Raw genomic sequence first — 22094 nt, forward strand, 5'->3', positions numbered from 1 at the left:
TTAATGGAAGCCTCCGATACGCTTTGGTTCTGAGGCTCGCAGACCTCTCCCTGACGTGTGTCTCGTGCCTGGTTTGAGGCACTGACAGTCACAGCGTATACTTGGCCGTTTGTTCCTCTCCGTGGAGCAGATGCTGCTTTTCTGTGCCTTCTCACTCCGGGAGCTACAGATTTGTGCGTTGCTCTTTTCAGCTTGATCGTTGGGGTTTTTGTTCTCCGATGGCAAAGCAGTGAGAGCAGCGAGCACAGAGGGCACCTTCCTTCTTGTCGTTCCTTCCCTCTGCTCTTTTCCTGGCCCATGGGATTGTTTGATTTTGGTTCTAGCCAGAGCTCTGTGGCTCCGTCCCTGTCTTACTGCTCTGTTACGCTGGCTTTATTTTTCTGGGACGAAACTAACTTGGTTTAATTCTTCACCAAAGGACGTTTTCCTCTCTTCCTCCCGGCCGGGGGTGGGGGGTGCCGGGCGTGGGGCTCCTGCAGCGGAAGGCTTTGCCGTTGGCCATTCTGCAGACTGTTAACCGGCCTGCGTTGTATGACCCTTGCAGGTGGTCGTGACCCTGGGGGATCCGAATGTGACTACCCCGTCGAGCTCAGTGGGCCTGACCAACATCACCGTGACCCCCATCACCACCGCCGCCGGGACTCAGTTCACCAGCCTCCAGCCCGTGGCCGTCGGGCACCTGACCACCCCGGAGCGCCAGCTGCAGCTGGACAACTCGATCCTGACCGTGACCTTTGACACCGTCAGTGGCTCCGCCATGCTGCACAACCGGCAGAACGACATCCAGATCCACCCCCAGCCCGAGGCCACGAACCCGCAGTCGGTGGCGCACTTCATCAACCTGACCACGCTGGTCAACTCCATCACCCCCCTGGGCAGCCAGCTCGGCGACCAGCACCCGCTGACGTGGCGGGCGGTGCCGCAGACGGACGTGCTGCCGCCCCCCCAGCCGCAGGCGCCCCCCCCGCAGGCGCCCCCGCCGCAGGTGCCGGCCGAGCCCCAGCCGCAGATGTACAGCTACTGAGGCGCGCGGCTGAGAGCGCAGACGGAGACCCACGCTCGGGTTCCTTTCTCATTTTTGAGATTCCTTTGCTGGATACCAAACCGAGGGGAAAAAAAGTTATTATCGCCACGTCCGTGAGGTTGACTTAGCTTTTTGCAGCATTCTCTCCAGACCCCCTCCCGGCACCGTGGTCTGGGGGCGCGCCTCGAGTGTCCCCGGCAGGTGGCCACGTGCGCCCGGCAGAACTTGGTGTGGGGACACACGGGGTCCGGGGGAGGGGGCAGGTGGGAGCAGAGAGGCGAGCGAAGTGTCAGGAGGGGCACAGGGGCCCACCTGCCTCCTTCAGGGCAGGGTTCCCACGTGGGGGCTCGGGGCGGAGTCCCACGGGACCGGGGTGGCGAGGAAGCTCCCACTTCTCGCTTCTGGGTGTTTTTGATGAATGAGCAGTTAGACGTTAAAGTGACGTTTATTTTCTTTGAAATTGGAGTCGAGTTGAATTTGTGACCCATCTCCGGGCTGAAGATGCCCTGTGGCCTCCGCTGACGCTCTGGGGCACAGTCGGCCCGGGCTGGGGGGTCCCAGACATCGCTGACTCGGGCCTCAGAGGCCTCTTTGTAACATAACGTGGATCGATTTTTCATTTCTTTTTTTTTTTTACTGTATGTCCAGCCCATGTTACGTATTCCGGACTGTCCCGGCCACGTTGTTTTCAACCTTGAACGCGCTCGAGTCGTTTGCACTGTCGGAGCCTCGGTCCGCGTGCGGCTCTGCGCGGCTGCCCGGGTGCGAGGGACACGCCGCCGTGGGCCACACGGCCGCTGCACACGTCCCTCCCGGGGCTCCTGCACGGCTGCCCGGGGACCCTTGGCCAAATCTATTTATCACGGTGAGGCTCAGCCGATCCCAGCGAAGGACATGGAAGAAACCGTGTGTTCTTTCTGCTTGAACCGAATTCCAAAGGTTGATGTGTTTCTAGACCAACGTTCTAGAAAAATGTCGAGCCAGCGTGGCTCTCCCAGCGGCTCAGCACACGTTCTCCGAAATCCAGAGGGGCCGCCTTCTCCTGCCAGGCGGCGACAAAAGCAGAAGAGGTTCGCTCACAAGCAGAAGCGTGAACGGCCTTCGTGAACAAACGTGCCAAGCTACAGCCGCGCCGCATCCCCGGGATACGCACTTCCACGCGCGGGCGCCCCCGTCAGCGGCCTGGGGCCTGGCCCGCGCCGGTCAGCGGCTCAGCCAAGGACACAGCGGCGCGGCGTTCAGCCTCCTGATCCCCGTAACGCTGTCCGAACCACATCCTAACGTGCCCTTATACTGGCCTTGCTCCCGTTACCGCGTCCTGTCTTCTTGGGACACCCACGCGGAAGGACGAGCAAGGCGTCCGTAGTGAATACGCCGGAGGAGTCTTGTGCCGTGCTGAGGCCAGGGACGATTCGTTCTGCAAAATCCAAGTTTCCCAGCACTTCACCTGGTTCCCAGTAGCAGGAGTCTGAGGACAGGGCTAGGATTTGTTTCGTGCAATGCTCGCCTCCAGAACCGCGGGGAGGCCCACGTGGCTCCGTGACACTCCCGTTGCCTGCCTGGCGGTTGAATTCACAGTGGGAGATTATTTGATTTTTTAATTTATGATAATTATTTTTATGTTATTTATGTATATAATTAACTGCTTTCTACACAAAAGTTCCATCAAATGAACTTGGGCTGGGAGTGATATATTTTCTAAAATACCGTCTTCGTTCTCCCAATATAACGGGGCCGGGTACCCACGGGATCAAGAACACCAAGATTCCTAACATATTTTAAAAAAAAAAATCACTGACAATTTTTTTTTTTTGCTCTTGCAGCATAGAAAGGGTGAATGACTAAAAATACGAACACGATTAACCCCCCTGTTCGCCTTTATCTCTTACTCCTCTTCCCGGTGTAATAAAGGCCTTTTAAATTACAGTTTTATTTTTTTAAAGACTTTGTTTGTGTGCCTGGAGTAAGGAGGCCTCCGATGTTTCTAAAGCACCTCGTGTCGGCTGCGCGGCCCGGCTGGCCTCCTGCTGTTCCTTCACACGCACGCCTGTGGAAAGACCCTCCGTGTAACCCTCAGTTAGAACTCTGAATAAAAATCTGATTCACTCCTGAGTTTCCTGTAGACGCACTTGGTCTTAACCGGGTCACTATCGGGCGCAGAATGGGTCTGTGGGGTCTTAAAACCGATGCTGAGAATTTGCATACGAGAGACGGAGTGAAGGAAAAAGTGCCGCCCAGCCAGAGTCCTTGACCGGAGATGCTTCTGCGCCAAGGTCACGGCGGACTGATGGGACGCGCTGAGACTGTCAGCCGATCCCGGGTGCAGCCGATCCCAGCTGTGCCGTGGGAGCCACCGCGGGCCCCATCGCAGCCCCCGGGCTCTGTGTGTCTGGGCTGCTTACTCTAAGTTAAGGCACCACGGGAGCTTCCCTGTGGCCTGTGCATCTGTAAAGTCGTGCCGCTCTGTGCCGCAGTCATGGTGAGACTCTCCCAGAGCTGGTGTGCCGAGGAGGGGGCTGGGCGTCCGGAGCGGCGCCGGAGGGGGACACGTCGCCTGTGCCGGCCGCCACCTCCCCGTGCCCAGCGGGAAATCCCGGGTGTGGGGGGCAGAGTCACGGACCTCACGCGTTCTCCCCAGCCACGGCGTCCGCAGGCGTGGCACTCGTGGTTCCTCCGCTCAAGACGGCGTCCTTGGTGACGTCCCTTCGCATTGGTGAAAGGCACTGAGACTGTTTCAAGAAGTTGCGTGTATTTCGTGTCCCGTCAGTTTGCAGAATGACAAGTAAAAGTGTGGTGACCTGTGTTTTTCAGTTGCTGGCCCTCGGCCCCGAGGGCCCGTTCTGCGTCGTCCACACACTGGCGTCCTCTGAGAGCGGTTGTGGCTCCGGCTGCCTGCCCCGTCGTGACTCCTGCCCAGCCCAGAACCCACACAGTGTTTGGGGTATTTGAAATGTTCCCAGAGATCCCAAGGCATCAGAAGCTTCCCAGGGGGCTGAAAAGGGGCAACAAAGAAGGTGCATGTGGGCATTTCTTGCAAAGCTTAGACCAGGGGAGAATGGAACGGAAAGAAGGAGCAGCCAGAGAAGAGAAAACCGAGAAGTGGGGCATTTCTTTGGCCAGGGGGCCTGGAACGATCCCTTCCATTAGCAAACGTTTAACAGTAAGTTCGATTTGTTAGGAGCAGTCATTGTTGAGTTAGGACGCACCCCAGGAGCCATCCACTCTTCTAGGGACCTGAGCCCTGGGAGTCTGTCTTCCATCCTTTCTTGTATTTTTGGTAGCTTCGGGGGGCGGCTCCCTGATCCGCCATCCAGCACCAGGGGAGCCCCAGCCGGTGCGTGCCAGGCCTCCGGGCCTCCCTGGGCACAGAGGCAACCTGCCAGAACACTTCAAGGGAAGAGGTGGCAGTGTTGCCCAGACAGACTTGCGTTCTCTGTGAAGTACAGATCCCGAGAAGCCATTTCATCCGCAATGGCCACATGGTGGGACCAAAACTAACAGCAGCAACCTGGGAAGTCTTCCTGCGCCCACGCATGGAAAACAAAGTCCCGTAGAAAGGGGGGACCTGAGTGCACTGACAGCCAAGGGCCCCGGTTCAGGAACGATGGGGCACACGATCTGGGCAGGTGCAGCAGGCAGAATAATCCAGATGGGGCCCTCCATGGCTCGGACAAAGCTGCCCCTCTCCTGCACACCCTGCTCCCCACGATCTCTGGCACAGGGGGGACCCCAAGCAATCTCCTGTCTCCCCACTGGCAGGGTCACCTGCCCACATCCGCCCCAGGAGGAGGGAGCCCTGCAGGGTGAGGTGCTCCTTGGGGGGTATAGACCTGCCCTATGTCCCCCCAGAGACCCCAGCCCAGCACACTTTCCTGGGTGTGCGTGCCACGTGCCGACTGTTGCGCACACGGGAGCTCAACCCCAGCATGTGGCTGCGTCACCTCCTGCGAGACCCTCTGGAGCCCGGCCGAGCCCTGCAACTTCTTTCCGCTCCTGAGTGCTAGCCGCGAAGACCCGGAAGGGGAGGGGACTCTGTCTAGAGCAGCAAGTCTGTGGGTGCTTATCCGCCCCAACCCTGTGCTGTGGGGAGCAGGGAGGGGGATGCTGGCGGCGTCCTTGGCATCGAGCTCCACACGTTCAAGCCGTGGGATTTACAAACCCCGGCCCCAAAGCTGGCCCCCTCGCCCTGCGCCCATGCAAGCCAACTGCCCTGTCACCCGCCTCCTCACCCCGAGCCAACCCAGACGTGTCCCCGTGTCCCGCATTGACGTCTGAGTGGTTAGGGACCCATCAGGTTTCACCATATCCATGACTCTCCCCCACCCCAACTGTCCAGCCGACGACCCCAGCACCCCACTCCCGTGCCACTTTGATGGCCCTCGTGAGGGCGCCTCCCATGGTGCCATCCGTGCACCGAGTCTGGTGTCCTGCGGTGGATTCTGAGGGCTCTGGACACAACCGGCTCCTTTCTATGTCTCGAGGCCCGTGGGGCTGGCCCTTCCTCCCTCCTGCCGCTCTCCTCCGGGGATCTCTGCACCTGGTCAATGCCTGCCTGTCCTTCACATCTTGGCTCAAACATCCCTTCCTTAAAGAAGCCTTCCCGAATCCTCCAGAAGCTAGCGTTTCAGAGCGAGCCCTGTTCTCTGCTGGCTCTCACCAGCCAGCCATGACATATTCACCAGGGAGCCCTTTTGTCCCCGTCCACGCTTCCCTGCTCTTCAGTCGAACTCCAGAAGGAAGGGACGGTGCTGCTTTCTTCATCGGGCTGTCACTTTCCCGGGTCTGCCCAGGACGGTGAAGCCAGAGGCACAGCCACGAGAGCTAACGACCGTGGCGTGGACGGCTGTCTCCTGCTGGTTTGCGCGGCTTCACGGGACTTTCTGTGGACCGAGTGCTGTTCCCCGTTCCCGTCCCGTGCTCTGTATCCATCACATACAATGTCTTCCCCATATGGTCCGTCTCTGGTAGTACTTACAAAGCCCTGTTTGGTCAGAATGGGCTGTCTTACGGGGCAGTAATGAACAGCCCTAAAATCTTCGCAGCTTGAAACAGCGACTATCCTTACTGCTAAAGGCTCCTTCCTCAGTCACTCAGCAAACAGCCCCCGCTGCCCCTCCCAGCCCAGCCCATGGGCTGCTCGTTGTCCTTGCAAATGGAAAATCGAGCTCTGGGGTCTCACACATGCAATTCTCTGATCAGAGCACTCCTGCCTCTGGCCCAGGGGGACTACAAACTGGGTTTACCCTCCTCTGTGAAAAATAAAAAGTCAGGCAAAACACAGGACACCAGGGAACTCAAGCCCTTGGCACCAGGAATGAAGGACGCCTCCCTCCCCCCCCAACCCCGGAGAGATCAAAGACCAGCAAGGCAAGTCCTATGACTGTCCAGCTTTTAGCTGGGGGAGTTTCCAGGCTGCAGCAAGAGGGAACCCAGGCAGAGGACAGCCGTCTCTGAACCGATGGGATGGACCTGGCAGTCCAGGAAGGCCAAGGTTGCTGAAGCTTCCTAGGCAGAGGAGCCGAGATGAGAGAGCTGTACAGAGAGAAAATTCCAGAGCTCAGAACATCCCCCTTGCACCTTGAACTGAGCGCTGTTGGGGCATGCCTGTGAGGAAGGTAACTTCCCAGTGTGCAGAGCAAGAAGCCTCATAACCTGGGGCCCTTGGGGCAGAGTTCGCAGACACATTTTGTGTAAACGTCATGGGAAAGCGACCCTAAGCTCTGCCCAGGTCCCGCCCAACAAAGCTTAAAAGGAAAACATGAAACCTTAAAAGTGAAACAGCTTTAAAACCAAGTCAAACTGTTTTCGAGATCCTTAACTGACTCCCAGAACAAGGCTGAAGCATTTTAAGTTTTTATTTATTTGAGAGAAAGAGAGAGAGGTGGGGAGCATGAGCAGGGGGAGATCCAGAAGGCGGGGGGAGGGAGAAGCAGACTCCACATTGAGTGTGGAGCCTGACATGGGGCTTGATCCCAGGACCACAAAACCATGACCTGAGCTGAAGTCAGATGCTTAATGGACTGAGCCACCCAGGCGCCCCCGCAGCATATTTTTATAGGAACATAAAAATATCCATCCCTCCAGTGATGTTACATTCCTGGGGGGGCAGCTGATCAAAAATTACCAGACCACAAGGAATCAGGAAAATAGGACCTATGATGAGGAGCACAATTAACTATAAAACCCAGCTCAGAAATGATAGAATGACTAGACAGGGATATTAAAAGAGTGAATTTAACTGTTTTCCATGTGTTCAAAAAGCTAGAGGGAGACTTAATCATGTTAGAGGCATGGAAGATGTGTTTTTAAAAACAGATGCGATTGAACTTCTGGAAGCGAAACTGCAGCGATGATATAAAAAGTATGCCCGATGGTGTTCACGGAAGGTCAGTCTCGGCAGAAGAAAGGATCGGTGAACTTAAGCAATAAAATCTGTCCAAAATGAAATACGCAAAAAAAGCACTTGGGGGGAAACCGAGCAAGCACCAGTGAGCTTTGGGATGACTTCGAGCAGCCCAGTATATGGGACATTCGGGTCCCTGAAGAGTCCTCGGAGAGGGGTTGGAAGAGACTGGAAAAACACCTGAAGAAATCGTGACTCTATTTTTTCCAAATTGGAGGAAAACTGTAAACCCACAGATTCAAGAAGTTCAGTGAATCCCAACCACAAGATCATGAAGAAAACTACATCAAGGCATTTGATAAGCAAATTGCTTAAGACCAATGATAAGGAAAAAAAACCTAAGAACATCAGAAGAAAAAGACTCGTGACATCCAGCAAACAAGGACCGTGTTGACCAACCACTCAGGAACATGGTGCCAGCCAGAAGTGAGGCAAGCAGCATCCTTGAAGTGTTGAAGGAACTGCTCAACATAAACTTTTTTTTTTTTTAAGATTTATTTATTTATTTCAGAGAGCTAGAGCATGAGCGGGGGGGCGGGGGGGCGCAGAGAAGGGGAAGAAGCAGACTTCCTGCTGAGCACGGAGCCCAACAGGGGGCTTGATCTCATGACCCTGAGATCAGAACCGGAGCCAAAACCCAAGAGTGGGCTGCTTAAACGACAGAGCCACCCAGGCGCCCCCCTTCAACATAAATTTTATACCCAGCAAAAATATCTTCCAAAAACTAATTAATAAAGGTGGCTAAAGAAAGACTTTTTCAAACACAGAAAGGATGAAAGAGTGAGGCACAGCCGACCGGCACCACAGCAAACCTAAAGGAAGCCCTTCCGGTAGTGGGAAGACTCCATGGACAAGAGAGCTTCGTTATGATAAATGATCACATAATAGAAATGCAAAAAATAACAATATTTATGGGACACAATTATGTAAGTCTAACGCCTGAAGCTGCAATACATTTTTGAAGACCCTGGGGTACATATCAGTGTTGAGGAAGGATTCGGTCAGAAAAAAATCCTATTCCCTGGACGGCCTCCGCACATCCCAATCACTGCCGTCCAGCTTTCTAGCACCTTCCCTGTCATGGGCTTGGAGACTCCTGATGGGTGAAATGAAAGTGAAAGCTTCCCGTAAAGACCATAGTGAAAAGAATACCCAGCCATGCCTCTTAGTCTTGTTCTTTGTCTCTGGGCATCCCAAGTAAAGAACTTTCTCTGCAGCAGGTTATCTTTGGTAGCCGGCTCACGGATTGTTCTACTTCTTAGCAACAGCTGAAATTAGAAATAGCTGTCACTAGATTTTTGGTTTTTACATACAGCTTGTAAGCATCAGGAAAAATATGTAACTGAAAAGAATTGTATTTAAATATCCAGCAGACTAGTTTGGGACAGGAGGAGTAGCCTGTTGATGCTTGCTTGGGCAGGGGCTCTGCAAACATGAGCTCACTTAACCCTTCAGTGACCTTCTGAGATGGCTGTCATCTCGTCATGGGGATATGGGGTTTCTCAGCTGTGGGGTTCACTTCTTTGCCAGTGAACTATCATTGGAACCTTTGCTTAATGTGTCTGCACTTGGCATATTTGTGGGATCTGGTTTCTTCCCCTGTCTTTAGAACAGTGTCAGGACTTTGGAGAAATTGTGGCTTGGGAAGATGCTAGCCCCCAACTTGGGCCAGATAATTTTAGGACAAGAACCTGGTTGGTGGAGAAAACCACACACACTAGGCGATCGTTCCTCAGCTCCTGATGAAGAGCGACCCACCGGGATTTATCCCGAAATCACCAGCATCTTGATGCGACACCAAATAGCGCAGAGACTTTTCCATTTTTTTTTCTTTTTTAATGTAAAAGGCTACAACAACAACAAAATTAAATGACTTTACTGGCTCCCATTGTCAGCAAGCTTTCCCGCTCTGGTTATAATTAACCCTCGACCCCACCCCTGCCTCCAAGTGGAGTCAAAGCCTGACTATTTGAACTGACTCCTCAGCGGCACCGGCAGACGTCTGATTCTCCAGGGCTTGCCGGCACCTCCCGTGTGCAGTACAGATTGCTGTGAGATCTTCCGTGTGGTGGACAGCTCAGCCCAGTGACTCAGGGTTGAGCCAAGCGTCTTTCTCCTCAGCTGGGACCAGCTCAAGTTTTATAGCCCTGAGCTGCAATTTGGCACCACGATCTCCAACCAAGACCAGAAAGGTGGCTGAACTACCCCGGATGTGATGTGTTTTTATTAACAAAGCGAGTGGAAGAGATTGCACAATGTCGCACAACCATGTGAGTATTCCTGTCCCCAGACGTCTTCATGTCGGGTGATGGAGGGTGCATCCTCTTCTGTCCTCACTGAAGGTCAAGAAGAGCCGAGTGGAGTCAATGTCCCATAACCTCTCATTTTGTCCAGCCACCAACGAACGCCCCAACCAGCCCTGGTCCTTCTGCGTTTTCTCCAGACATGCTCTCCTCTGAACCTTTGGAGGTTCCAAATACTGACTGTAAACTCCAAGCTTTACTTACTGTAGGGAAGGGTCTTCCTGACGAGGGCCGCGTGGGCTGATGAAGTCTGGTGACTTAGGAACTCGGAACCATTTCACTGAAGTTAAACATGACAAGTGCATGGAGAGTTTCTAGAACATACTGACTCTCGTCCTGCCTCTGGCAGTAAAGGTCACCAACCCTCTCTGAGAGGGTAATGTTTTTAAAATCCTTGCTCTCCCGAGTCCCACGAGAGTCTGCGCCACCTTCCTGCGTCCTGACGAAGGGAAACTGAGTGTGTGTGAGCCACGGTGGCGGCAGAAGTCCGCGTGCGGCCAGAAGGAGGCCCGGTGGCCCCGAGACATCGGAACAAGGAGCATTGCTCCGATGCGGAGTCCTGACCCACACCTGCATACCGCTGTGACGGCAGGCTGAGGGGGAACGACCTGTTGCTCACCACGGGTCCTGTTTTTGCCTGTGCACAGATAATAAGCTCATTTCTATGCAAGCTAAATGCCATCTCTTTTTCTTCCAAGCAAACGGTTCATCGCCGTGCGTATCTGAGACTTACTTTCCTCTCTAGGCCTGTAACCCACCTCCCTACACCTTTGAACTTGAATTCTTGGCTGATCGGTCTTCCAGGGGAATTTAAATGCCTGACCCGTCCGGCCTCCGAAGCACTGTGGTACATCAGAGCTAATGTGTTTGCAGACCTCGGACATTAAGTCTGTAAGGAGGCTGAAGTTCATCACGGCCCCGTGAGGCCCGGAGGGGGCAGGCAGCGTCCCGGTTCTCTAGCTCATGGGCTGCTCTGTTTCTAGAAGGATTTACACTCACGTTCCCTTGGCCTTGCCGTGCACGGAGACAAAGGCTGCCAACACTGCTTGCGTTACTAATCTTTCTTTCACTTTCCGGAAGCCTTGCGAAGAGTGACCGTACCTCACTCACAGCCAGGGACTCATCAGCCGGTCAAGGAGCTCTTTTTATAATGCACAAGGCAGGCCTTGAGGGTGAGAAACTCGCCCTCAGGAGAATGTTCCTGCTTGTCCCTCTGGTCCAGGAATGTTTTCCGAAATGGTTAAGCGTTGGATTTCGAGAAACAGGAGATTCCAGAACACAGTAAAGTCCATTGCTTTTTTTTTTTCTTGTCAACAAATGAAATACCCTTGTAAAGTACTTTTTTCTGCGATCCGGATTTAATTAGGACATTCAAAGTGTGAAGTTTGGAAGGTTCCGGAACCACAGTGCTCTGCTTGGAGGCGCTCCTCCTTCTGAATCTGAGGGCGGGGGTGACTGTGTCGCACCCACAGCTGCTCTGGACAGATCGGCCTGTAACTCCTGATTAATCGTCGCAGTGCAGGAAGCGTGAGTAATTTCCAGGGACGAACCGAAGGCGGGAGGCTGTGACGTCAGCGTGACATCATTGCTCTACAGGGAAGCGTCGGGCGCAGAGTGAGCGCCGCGTGGGAAGGGCTAGGAAGGTGGAGGTGGGTGGGTGATGGGAGGAGATGGGGTCGTGGCGGGGGAAGCCCCTCGAGGCCCCATTCACAGCCTTGCCTTCCTCCCAGCTGCCCCTGGGAAGACACTGTGTGCGAGTCTGGCAGGAATCCCTTTTCCCGTTAATTATACTTTGATGTGAAGTTCTCTTAAGAAAGGTCTGGAAAAGGCATTGCTTGCTGCTGAGATGCGGGGGGAATGGAAGCTCAGAAACTAGAAGTTTTAGGAAGGTTTAGAGGTGTTAAGCGAGTGGCGTATTTTATTATAGTTACTGTTCTCATTCGTTTCAAGGAATCGGTCTTTTTTTCTCTCTAGAGGTCAAGTGCGTGTGCTTTGGGATATCCGTCCGGAGAATAGCTTCCTCCTTGCTTGGAGAGCCCTTGACATCATCATGTCACTGCAGAACTGCTCCCGGATGTTAGCTTAAGGAAAGCCATTTACCAAAAAGCTACAGTACCTCGAAAGGTCTTCCTATCTTACAATTTGGGGTGACTCTTGTGGGCCTGACAGATTTGGGGCAGCCTCAGACCACGTGCAGAATCAGGCTGATCTTGCCTTCTGAGGACGGCAGCAAGGGGAGAACTTAGCCTTCTTCTTCTTTCTAGGAACTTCCCTAACTCTGTACTGATGTGGGGAGTGGCAGGTCCTCGTCTACTCATGGACCACTTAGGTCTGAGCATCTGTGATGAGTCAGAACCGTCAGAAAGTCCCAACCCTCGATCACCCCACTTCCGAATGGGGAGCACACATGTGGGCACGTTCTGAGATCAGGCAGCACGTGGCTGGGCTCGAGTGACCCGTGATAAAATCTGCGGTTGGCCTAAGGATGGTTCCACATGCGAGGCCTGTTCACAGCAATTTTTCTCATGGCAAATGTCGGCTGAAAGAAAACATTTTCTTCCATGCACTCTCTCAAACACACACACACACACACACACATTCACAAGTTCAACTCAAGTTCCAAGATGTTTGGCTAGCACTTCATTTTATTTTTTTCAAATCTTATTTAATTCATGTTTGTATTGTAAGTAATCTCCGTGTCCAGTGTGGGGCCTGAACTCACGATCCCGAAATCAAGAGTCCTGTGCTCTGTGAACCGAGCCAGCCAGGTGCCCTTCGATTAGCATTTTAGGATAGATTTTTAAATATTTATTGAGTTTGTCTTTGCAAATGACTGTTAAATAGGAGGAAATTAGGGTATGGGTAGAAATGCCTTTTGAAATATCTGGGTCTGCTGATCTATGATTGCAAGTTTACATCCAAACAAATTTTTAATTGTAATATTATTTTTTAAAAGCTAGTTTAAGTTTGTTGGCCTGTTTGTTATTGTTGTTATTTTAAGTTTATTTAGTTCTTTATTTCTGTAAGCTCTACACCCAGCTCGGGGCTCGAACTCACGGCACCGAGGTCGCATCACAAGACCCAGTGACAAGGCTAGACAGACGCCCCTGCAATGTGTTTTTATCGAAATCATTTCTATCTGTGCTATAGTTTCTGTTTCTATGGAACCTTGACTGATACGTCTACGTTGTACAGATTTTCAGGGACACATAGGAATGATCATCTTTTAAAATCTTCTATTAAATTATCCCCCTGTGATGAGTTCAGGTTGAAGATTAGAGCGTGCGTTCGTGAGTAGGGGGCAAACGCTTGCCTGTGAAGGAACTCCTGGAGCCAGGAGCCCACAGATGGTGAGAGAGGGTTCGTTGCACTTTTCCTAGAGGCACAGATCAGCTTTGCGGGGATTTTTAGCCTGGAACACGACGAGACTAGAGCAGCCCACTGTGAAGACGTTGGGAAGGCCGATTTTAAAATGTGATTAATTAGAGTCTACCGAAGCCGCGGAAAGAACGAAGATGACTCCCCAGAGAAAGTGAACGCTTAATTTTTAAAAAAACACTTTATTTTTTAAGACAGTGACGGTCTATCCTGAATTTCCCTGTAATGAGGGGTTTTATGGGGCTGTTCCTTGGCTCTCAGCCCATGATTGGATGCTGAGTCGTTCAGTGTAGATACACGTACAGTTTGCGCAGCAATTACTCTCTCTCTCTCTCTCTCTCAATTCCTGCCCAATGGCTGTATGCAAGCTTTTGTGCCCATCTGCCGTGTGGGGGCGCCCCGCTCCCCCAGTGTGGGTGTGTGTGGGGGGGGACTTGCCTGTGGCACGGGGAGGGGCTGCGCCGCTCACCCCTGCGTGTTTTTGGAGAGTCAGTCCTGGAAATAGGGGCCCATCTGGACTGTAAGCTAAAATATTTAAAACGACTGCCTTAAAATATGCCAGATGTACCCGGCAAGTAGTTAGAGTTTATTGGAAACAGAATACTACATTTATTCAAAACAGTGGATGTTACTTTAGAAATCTTTGATACTAATTAGTCATTTCTAAAAAATTTATTTATTTATCTTAAAGATATTTGTTTATTTATTTGACAGAGAGAGAGATACAGAGAGAGGGAACACAAGCAGGGGGAGTGGGAGAAGGAGAAGCAGGCTCCCCGCTGAGCAGAGAGCCCGATGCGGGGCTTGAACCCAAGACTCTGGGATCCTGACCTGAGCTGAAGGCAGACACTTAGCGACTGAGCCACCCAGGCATCCCTAAAGTAGGAGTTTTATTTTAAAAAGGATTTTATTTATTTATTTAAAGTGGGGAGGAGCAGAGGGAGACAGTCAAACAGGACCCCGCTGAGCATGGAGCCCCATGCCGGGCTCGATCTCACGGAGATTATGACTTGAGCTGAAACCCAGAGTCGGAAGCTTAACTGACTGAGCCCCCCCCCAGGGGCCCCTAAAGTAGGCTTTTTAAAATTTTTATTTTATTTATTTATTTGAGAGAGATTGAGAGACAGAGCATGAGAGAGAGAAGGTCAGAGGGAGAAGCAGACTCCCGGCTGAGCAGGGAGCCCGAGGCGGGACTCGATCCCGGGACTCCAGAATCATGACCAGAGCCAAGGCAGTCGCCCAACCAACGGAGCCATCCGGGCGCCCCGAGGAGGCTCTTTGAGCAGTAATACAGATGTCATGCTGGATGCTTTTGTTAGCAAAGTGAGGTTAGAAAAACCACACTGTCTTCATGTTTCCCTCGATTTCTTCCTCATTCGTCCCTGGAGCACGGCGCCCTGAGCCGCCCAGATGAGTGGCCCTTGCGCAGCGGTTTCTGTGATAACCAGGGAGCGTCAAGGGCAGGTCAGAGGACGCTGGTGGCCAGGCTGCAGAATGTCCGTGGGGGACGAGTCTTCTCACTGTCACGCAGGAAAGTAAACAGGTGGGATTTTTACACAAGAATCCAGAGAATCTGCAAGCAGGGGGACGGGCTCGAGTCCTGGGTCTCTACCTCAGGCCTGTGTCCCAGCTCCCGGGCTCGCACCTGCCTGGCCGGCCAGCGCCCTAGGCACCAGCCCTAGTGGTGTGGGCGGAGCCTCCCTCTCCCGGCCACGCCTCTCCCCTTTCCTGTGCTTGTCCATAGACGCTTGCTAGTTGCGGGAAAATCCTCTCCACGGAAAGTGATAGTATTTCAACACCGATCTACACGTGCGGAAAAACAGGAGCCTTTAAAAAGTTACTCACTTGTTTAAATGTTTAGTTAGGGGGCGCCTGGGGGGCTCATGGGTTAAGCGTCTGCCTTCGGCTCAGGTCATGATCTCAGGGTCCCAGGATTGAACCCCACGACGGGTTCCTGCTCAGCGGGGAGCCTGCTTCTCCCTCTGTCTCTGCTGCTCTCTCTCTTTCTCTGTCAAATAAATAAAATCTTTAAAAAATAATAAATAAAATGTTTAGTTAATTTAAACATTCATTAAAAATTATTAGTTAATGATCATTTATCAATACTGCTTCCTAAACGGTGATAAGATACCTGCATGAACACCAGATGCCAGGAACGAAGGAAATCCGCGGGAGGCTAGGGGGCAGGGAAAGAGGGTCCACAGGGATCCTGTGCGTTCCGCGCAATTTTTCTAAAATCTCAAACAGAAACCTCAGACTGCTCTGAGAAATGAAGTGTGTTCACGGGACCCTGTTGGCCAGGAACCGCCTGGCGCCCCTCCCGTGATGGTTGCCCGCCCACCGTCTTCCCTGCTCTCCCTCTGGGGTTCCTCGTCGTTGGGGGCCGGCCTGTGCTGATGTGCTCTGCATCTCCGCCGGCGGCTCATCCCCTGGCCTCGGGCTGTGCTCTCCGCAATTCTGCCTTGGCCTCGAAAACGTTTTAGTGTTGACCATTGTGTGTAGACCTCCAGTTCTTTCTGGTGTCTGGATTCTCTCTCTTCCCACCGCTGTGTTTGAATGTCACAGGTGCGACATCTCTCACGGAGATCCCGGGTCTCCTGCCGTCAGTACCCCCGTCCTGCAGCCCGCGTCTGCCCTGTGTCCTCCAGCTTCTGCGGTCCTCATTGCTTTCTCCGTCCCACACTGGAGGTGCTACCCAGATCTCCCCAAATCTCCGGCAGCCCTCAAGGTTCTTGGGGGACAGGGAAGCCTCATGTGCTCCGGCCGTCACCGTTCCCGAGGGCCCCCAGATGCTGGATGTGGACTGTGAGGGACTCTGTGTGTGGGCGGTGGGTGTGGGGTGCTTCTGGCTATGTTCTGGGCTGGGGGGTGTGTGGTGTGGCTGAGTGGGGACTCTCCGGCTCAGGCTTGCACATGCACGCACACATGTACACACACGAACCCATGTACACACACACTCACATGCACACACATATACACATTTACCCACTTATACATGCTCACACGCACACACACACGTATATACACTAACCCACTTACACACGCTCACATGTACACACGTGCACGCTCACACACACGTGTGTGCACACGCACTCGAGCACAGACTTACCAATCCACACACACACTGACACACACGTGCACACACACAGGGTAAAGTCCCTCTGACCTTAGGAGGGAGGTGGTCCACAGATCAAGTTTTATGGAAGTTAGTATTTTTCGTGCGTTCTACCGTCATTCCTGTGATCTCCTCCAGGTTTCACGTCTGAGCCATTTTCTTGAAAAATCAATGCTGACTTTCCTCTCAACAAATTCAGAAATGAACATTTAATTAATGCGCCACTTGCTGAGGCTTTAAAGCGCACATGAAACCTGCCGTCATAAAGCAGGGCTGTGTTGGAAAATAATTGAAAGATGATGTAATTCAAGTCGCTCTGCTCCCAGCTCCCTCCAGCCACAGAACGTCGCCGGCTCTGGTCGGGAGCGTGTCCGGACGGTGCACGGCCCACCCCCTGGGGCGGGATGGCTGCGCGGGTGCCGCCCGCACCTTCCAGAACTTCCGATCGGGGTCGGACCGGGAACCGGTCTCGGAAAGCAGGCAGACCCTGATTTCCGCAGGGCCCATTCTGCAGCGCTGGGCGTGTAACTCGGACCCACTGTCGTCTCGTAACTAACTTTTAGGTGACAGATTGTTACAGAAAAGTGAATACGTGTTCTCTGAGCTCTCCAGTTGTAGGCAGAAATAAAATGCGACCATCTCCCCGGGGCTTCGGGCTCCGAGTCTCCTTCTCCTTCTGCTCTTAGGGGGGGCCTCAAGGCTCACTCCGCGGAGCCCGACGCGGCTCATTTCGGTGGAAGCCGGGGTTCCTGTTTCTATAACGTGAGCGGGCGGGAGGGGCCGGGGAGGAGGAGAGAACGCGCCCGGGGCCACGACCTCTGCAGAACGACGCCCCTTACGACGGATGATTGGCCCAAGTCACAGCACGTTGGCATGGTCAGGTTTTTTAATTAATTTTGCTTGTTATTCTGTGCTATTTCCCTTGCAAACTCAGGGCTCCTTAATTTCCATTCTCTCACAGCGAACGTCTCCTTTCCCCGTGACACCGGTGCCCTTGGTTTTCTCCCTCAACACGAACACCCGCCCGGGACGGAAACACCCACGTGGAACGATTAGGGAAGGTCCGAGGCGGGTCTTTCTTTTCCCGAGTTCTTTTGCGTTCGTCCTGTCTTTTCCTAGAAGAGCCTTCCCATTCCCACATTGTCGCCCCACAGGTTGGCCAGGCCAGCCACCGCAGGAATCCACACTTGGTTCATCTTCTCCTATTTTTGGTCTATTTTGATATGCCATTGACATAGTTGTTCTATTTTTGCTTTTTGAAAGTTAATTTTGAAAGCTACTGGGTGGCTCATGGGTTAAGCCTCTGTCTTCGGCTCAGGTCATGATCCCGGGGTCCTGGGATCGAGTCCCGCATCAGGCTCCCTGCCAAGCGGGGGGTCTGCTTTGCTTCTCTCTCTCTCCCTCCCCCTCCCCTGGCTCATGCTCTCTCTCTGTATCTACTTCAGATGAAGAAATAAAATCTTTAAAAATAAGTAAATAAAAGTTAATTTGGTTTTGTAAGCGTGAGCGCTATTTACTTGGGTCCCAAGCCCAATCCGTAGGAGAAGGTGGGTGCAAAGTTGTTTCTCCATCCTATATCCTTCAAAAACATGGATTATTCTCCCCCTGCTTATTTTTTTTTAAGGTTTTATTTTTTTATTTATTTGACAGGCAGAGATCACAAGTAGGCAGAGAGGCAGAGAGAGAGGGAAGCAGGCTCCCTGCTGAGCAGAGAGCCTGATTCGGGGCTCAATCCCAGGGTCCTGGGATCATAACCTGAGCCAAAAGCAGAGGCTTTAACCCACTGAACCACCCAGGCACCCCCTCCCCCTGCTTATTTTTAAAGTAGAAGCAAATTGAGAGGTGATAGATACATAGATAGACAGAAGATAGATGAGCAAGAGTAGACAGTTGAGAGGTAGAGAGGGACTGATGGAGATCGGGCTGCTTTTCTGCTCCCCCCCACCCGCCCCGTCTTGGATAAAGGGCAGCGCACATCTCACGCTTTCCTCTGCTTGCTCTGTTCACAGAGATCTCTGCCATCTCTCCAGAGCCAGGGGCCAAGACGGCCCTTCCCCCTCTTCGTGACTGTGTGTGGGTGAGTGAAGGTCCCCCACGATGGGGCTCTGGGTGGCCCCTGACCTTTTGCTTTTACAAAGTATGTGATTCTGTAACAGAAATGGGTCGCACGGACCAGAAACGGGAAGCGGCTGCAGCTTGCTCCCTCACTGACTGTCCTGTGATGTGATTCTAGGCGGCCACGGCTATGCGGTGTGTGGAAGCTGGGACGGACCAGGAGGGAAGACGGTCAGAGGCCGCTGTGGTGCAGGCACAGGACGCGCACTGTTCTGGGGACACATTCATTTATGAATCCCCCCAGTTCTGTGAGTAGGGACCCTTAGTGTCACCTTCTCATTCTACAGAGGGAGAAACTGAGGCACGAGAGCCTGGGGCGCCGCGGGGAGGTGGCGGGGCAGAGCCCGAGCGACATCGGTAGCTCACAGTGCTGCCTCCTTCAGACAGGATGCCTGCGATTTCACCCAGACCTGGACTGAGCGACCCGGGAGGGCAGAGCCAGCCCACTGCCCCCCTCCCAGCAGCCGCGGCCCACAGCAGGTGCGCCAAAAATACTCATGGAGTGAATGAAAGCGCTATGGTCTGGAGTCGGGCTGACTCCTCCTCCGAGGGGCCCTCCCGATTCCTCAGCCCCACGGCTGCAGTTCCCACGCTCCGTCCACAGATGGCAGGTGGCCACCTTATGGAAACGCTCCCTTGAGAATCTGGCACAGCCGCCCGGGTGTGTGTGAGAAACAGTACCCGGGGAGCATTCCTTTCCGAATAGATGTCTTGGGGAGAAGAGTCTTGGCTGCGGACGTCTGATCGTCAGCCGCGATAGGAGAGACCCCGTTGGCAGAGCCAAGGCCCTGGGATGGGTGTGACCCATGGTGGATGGTGGGGGGGGGCAGCCCCATCCTGGGCCCGGGCGGTGGGAAAGCTCAGCTCCCCGCAGTGGCCGGCAGGGCCGGGAGGCCGTCGGCCAGCAGACGCCTGTCTCAGGATCCTCACGGTCCAGCCGGCTCGCGGCAGAAACACAGCACCCGGCTTCTCGGCCTCTTTTTGTCAGAGGACCTGTCCTGACAAGCGGAGCCTCCCGCCCTGACTGCTCACTTCACGGCCTCGAACGGTAGCATCAAGCTTTCCTGCCTTGGCTTAGAAATGGCTTAAAAAAAAAAAAAAAAAAACAAAATACGGGCGCCTGGGGGGCTCAGTCAATGAAGCGTCTGACTCTAGCTTTTGGCTCAGGGCATGATCTCAGGGTACTGAGATCAAGCCCCGCCGCAGGCTCTGCACGGAGTGGGGAGTCTGCTTGGGGTCCTTCCTCTCCCTGCGCCCCTCCCCCTGCTCTATCTCCCTCTCTCAAATACAAAAAATCTTTAAAAAAATATATAAAATGCCAACAGCCTGCAAAAATGCTGCTGTTTGTGCCAGGAAGACCGGCCTGGCTTCAGCAAACAGTATTGAAGCCGAGCAGGAGCCCTGACGGCCCTGCCTGAGCCAGGCCACAGGGCCTTACACATGGGTTTATTATTAGGAAGTTGCTGACATGACGTTGGAGGTTAACAAGCCCCAAGATCTGTGGGTGATTGGGCAAGCTCGAGCTCCGGGGAGAGTTGCTATTTCAGTTTAAAGGCCATCAGGTGGCGGTGGGGGGGGGCACTTACTTCCTCCAGACCTTCAACTGATTGAACGAGGCTCACCCACACTCATGGGGCCGGTAATCTGCTCTCTTCAGTCCACTGATTCCAATGTTAGTCTTATTGAAGACAGCTCACAGACACACCCAGTACGTCTGGCCAAATATCCGGGCACCCTGTGGGCCAGTCAGGATGACATGTAAAGTTAACGTCACAAACCCCCACGCCCCACCCCCGATGACTTATTGACCAGCTCCCGTCAGCCCAGAGTGCACACAGAAAAATTTAGTATCTCCCGTTTTGGGACAAAATAAGGATCCTTAGAACTAGGACAAAGACACTGATCTAGCTGGTTAGTGTCCCGAGGCTGTCGTATGAAGCACCACGATCTGGGGGCTCAACCCAACAGAGAGTTGTTCTCTCCCAGAAGTCCGAGATGCAGGCATCGGCAGAGCCAGGCTCCCCCTGATGGCGCTGCGGGGTGGGGGGTGCCCTTCCTGCCCCCTCCAGCTCCTGGCCTTTGCCAGCCGTTGTTGGCTTGTGGAAACTTCTCTGAGGTCACATGGCCAATGTCCCCCCTGCGTCTTTATGTCATCTCTCCTTTGTACACATCGGTCTAAATATCCCCTTTTTGTAGGGACACCTACACTGCAGAAGCCCCCCGCCCCCCCAGTGAGCTCTTCTTAACTTGATTACCTGCAAAGACCCCATTTAAAAATAATGTCAGCTTGGGACACCTGGGTGGCTCAGTCAGTTAAACCTCTGCCTTCAGCTCAGGTCATGATCCCAGGGTCCTAGGATCGACTCCCAGTTCAAGTTCCCCGCTCGGTGAGGAGTCTGCTCCTCTCTCTCCCCCTCCCCCTCCTCTCTATCACTCATGCCCTCTCTCTCAAATAAATAAACACATCTTTAAAAAAATGTCACCTCTACAGATACTAGGGTTTAAGAATACAACAAGTCTTCTTGGAGTGGGGGAGGGGCACAGTTCAGCCCCAAACAGTGGATCTCACCAGGCCCTGTGGGCACCCAGCCCCCAAGTTCTGCCCCTGCTACTCCGGGGGTTGTGGGAGGCTCTCGGGGTCGGGGGGGTGGTTGGGCCTCGCCCCTGACATGGCCATTTTCCTTTCCTCTGCGGTCGGGTCCCTGCAGACTTGCCCGCTTGGTTGGGCTGCCTAGATCCTTCATATAGCTCTGAAGACCCCACGGGCAGCCCCCAGCTTTAAGACCGTCCTGACAAAATGCGGAGCACTCCCCCCTCCAGGAGTGAGTGGAACATTCTGGTCAATGTCGCTGCCCCATTGTTTTCAGCTGCCTGTGCCCCGGGCCCAGGAATTGGTCTGGGGGCCGGAGCCTCTGTGCTCTACTTCCCATGGGCCCCATCACCTAGGGCCTGAGGCCCCACAGGTAAGCCCTGCCCATCAGGGCCCTTCCCTCCAGGCCGCCTGGTTTATCACCCGTGATCATCTCCTCCCCAAGGCTATGAGCTCAACAAGGGAGGCCCCCCGGGTCTTCCCGGAGGCTGCTTGAACTCAGCCGATCTCCCCGTTGTCCAGTAAACGTAGATCAGGCGCAGCTGGTAACCGGCTGGTCCCACTCCGCTGCTGGGGTCTGCTGACCTGCTTTTTGAAGTCACCTCTGCCTTTGCAAAACAGCTCGAAATAGGCATCAAGTTGTTGGAAAGGGCCACTTGGCTGTGTTTCTGGACCACCCCGGGCCCCTCGCCTGCCGAGGTAAGAAGGGTCCCGTCCCCGCTCTGCCGCTGAGATCACCATTACAGACCCAAGATCCGGTCCTGATCTTGACAGCCCAGAGGAGCCGGCTCTGCCGCCAGCTCTGGGCTCCTGGCCTGTGCTCACCTGGGAGATGGAAGGCTTTGCGGGACACGGCGGCGGGCATGAGGGTGACGGCCCCCTTCCTCCCAGGGTGTGTGTTTACCACAAGCTCTCACCCCTCCCTCCACCCAGGGACACTTGGGCTGTTTGTCCCGACCATTTGCTCTCGTGAATGATGCGGCTAGGAACGCCTGTGTACACATTTTTGTTGGAATTCCTGTTTTCATGTCTCCTGGGTAGACAACCAGGTGAAATTGGGTCGTGTGATCATTTTATGCTTTACTTGTTAAGAAACTGCCATACTGTTTTCCTGTAAATACTTCCCAGGTTGTTTGATCCTAACTAGCTAAAAAATGAAGGGCTGA

General features: G+C 53.6%; 1 protein-coding gene across 2 annotated transcripts in view; it reads left to right on the top strand.

Moving 5' to 3' along the window:
- Positions 1-3136, top strand: part of PRDM15 (PR/SET domain 15) — a 41149-nt gene extending 38013 nt beyond the window's left edge. For both annotated transcript variants that reach the window (XM_044250892.1, XM_044250893.1), the window contains exon 24: positions 545-3136. In XM_044250892.1, coding sequence (XP_044106827.1) covers positions 545-1024 — 480 coding nt within the window. In that variant the 3' untranslated portion in view covers positions 1025-3136. The remainder of the gene's footprint in view (positions 1-544) is intronic.
- Positions 3137-22094: the final 18958 nt, after the last annotated feature.

The sequence above is a fragment of the Neovison vison genome, chromosome 6 (assembly GCF_020171115.1).
Source record: "Neovison vison isolate M4711 chromosome 6, ASM_NN_V1, whole genome shotgun sequence".
NCBI classification, from domain to species: domain Eukaryota; kingdom Metazoa; phylum Chordata; class Mammalia; order Carnivora; family Mustelidae; genus Neogale; species Neogale vison.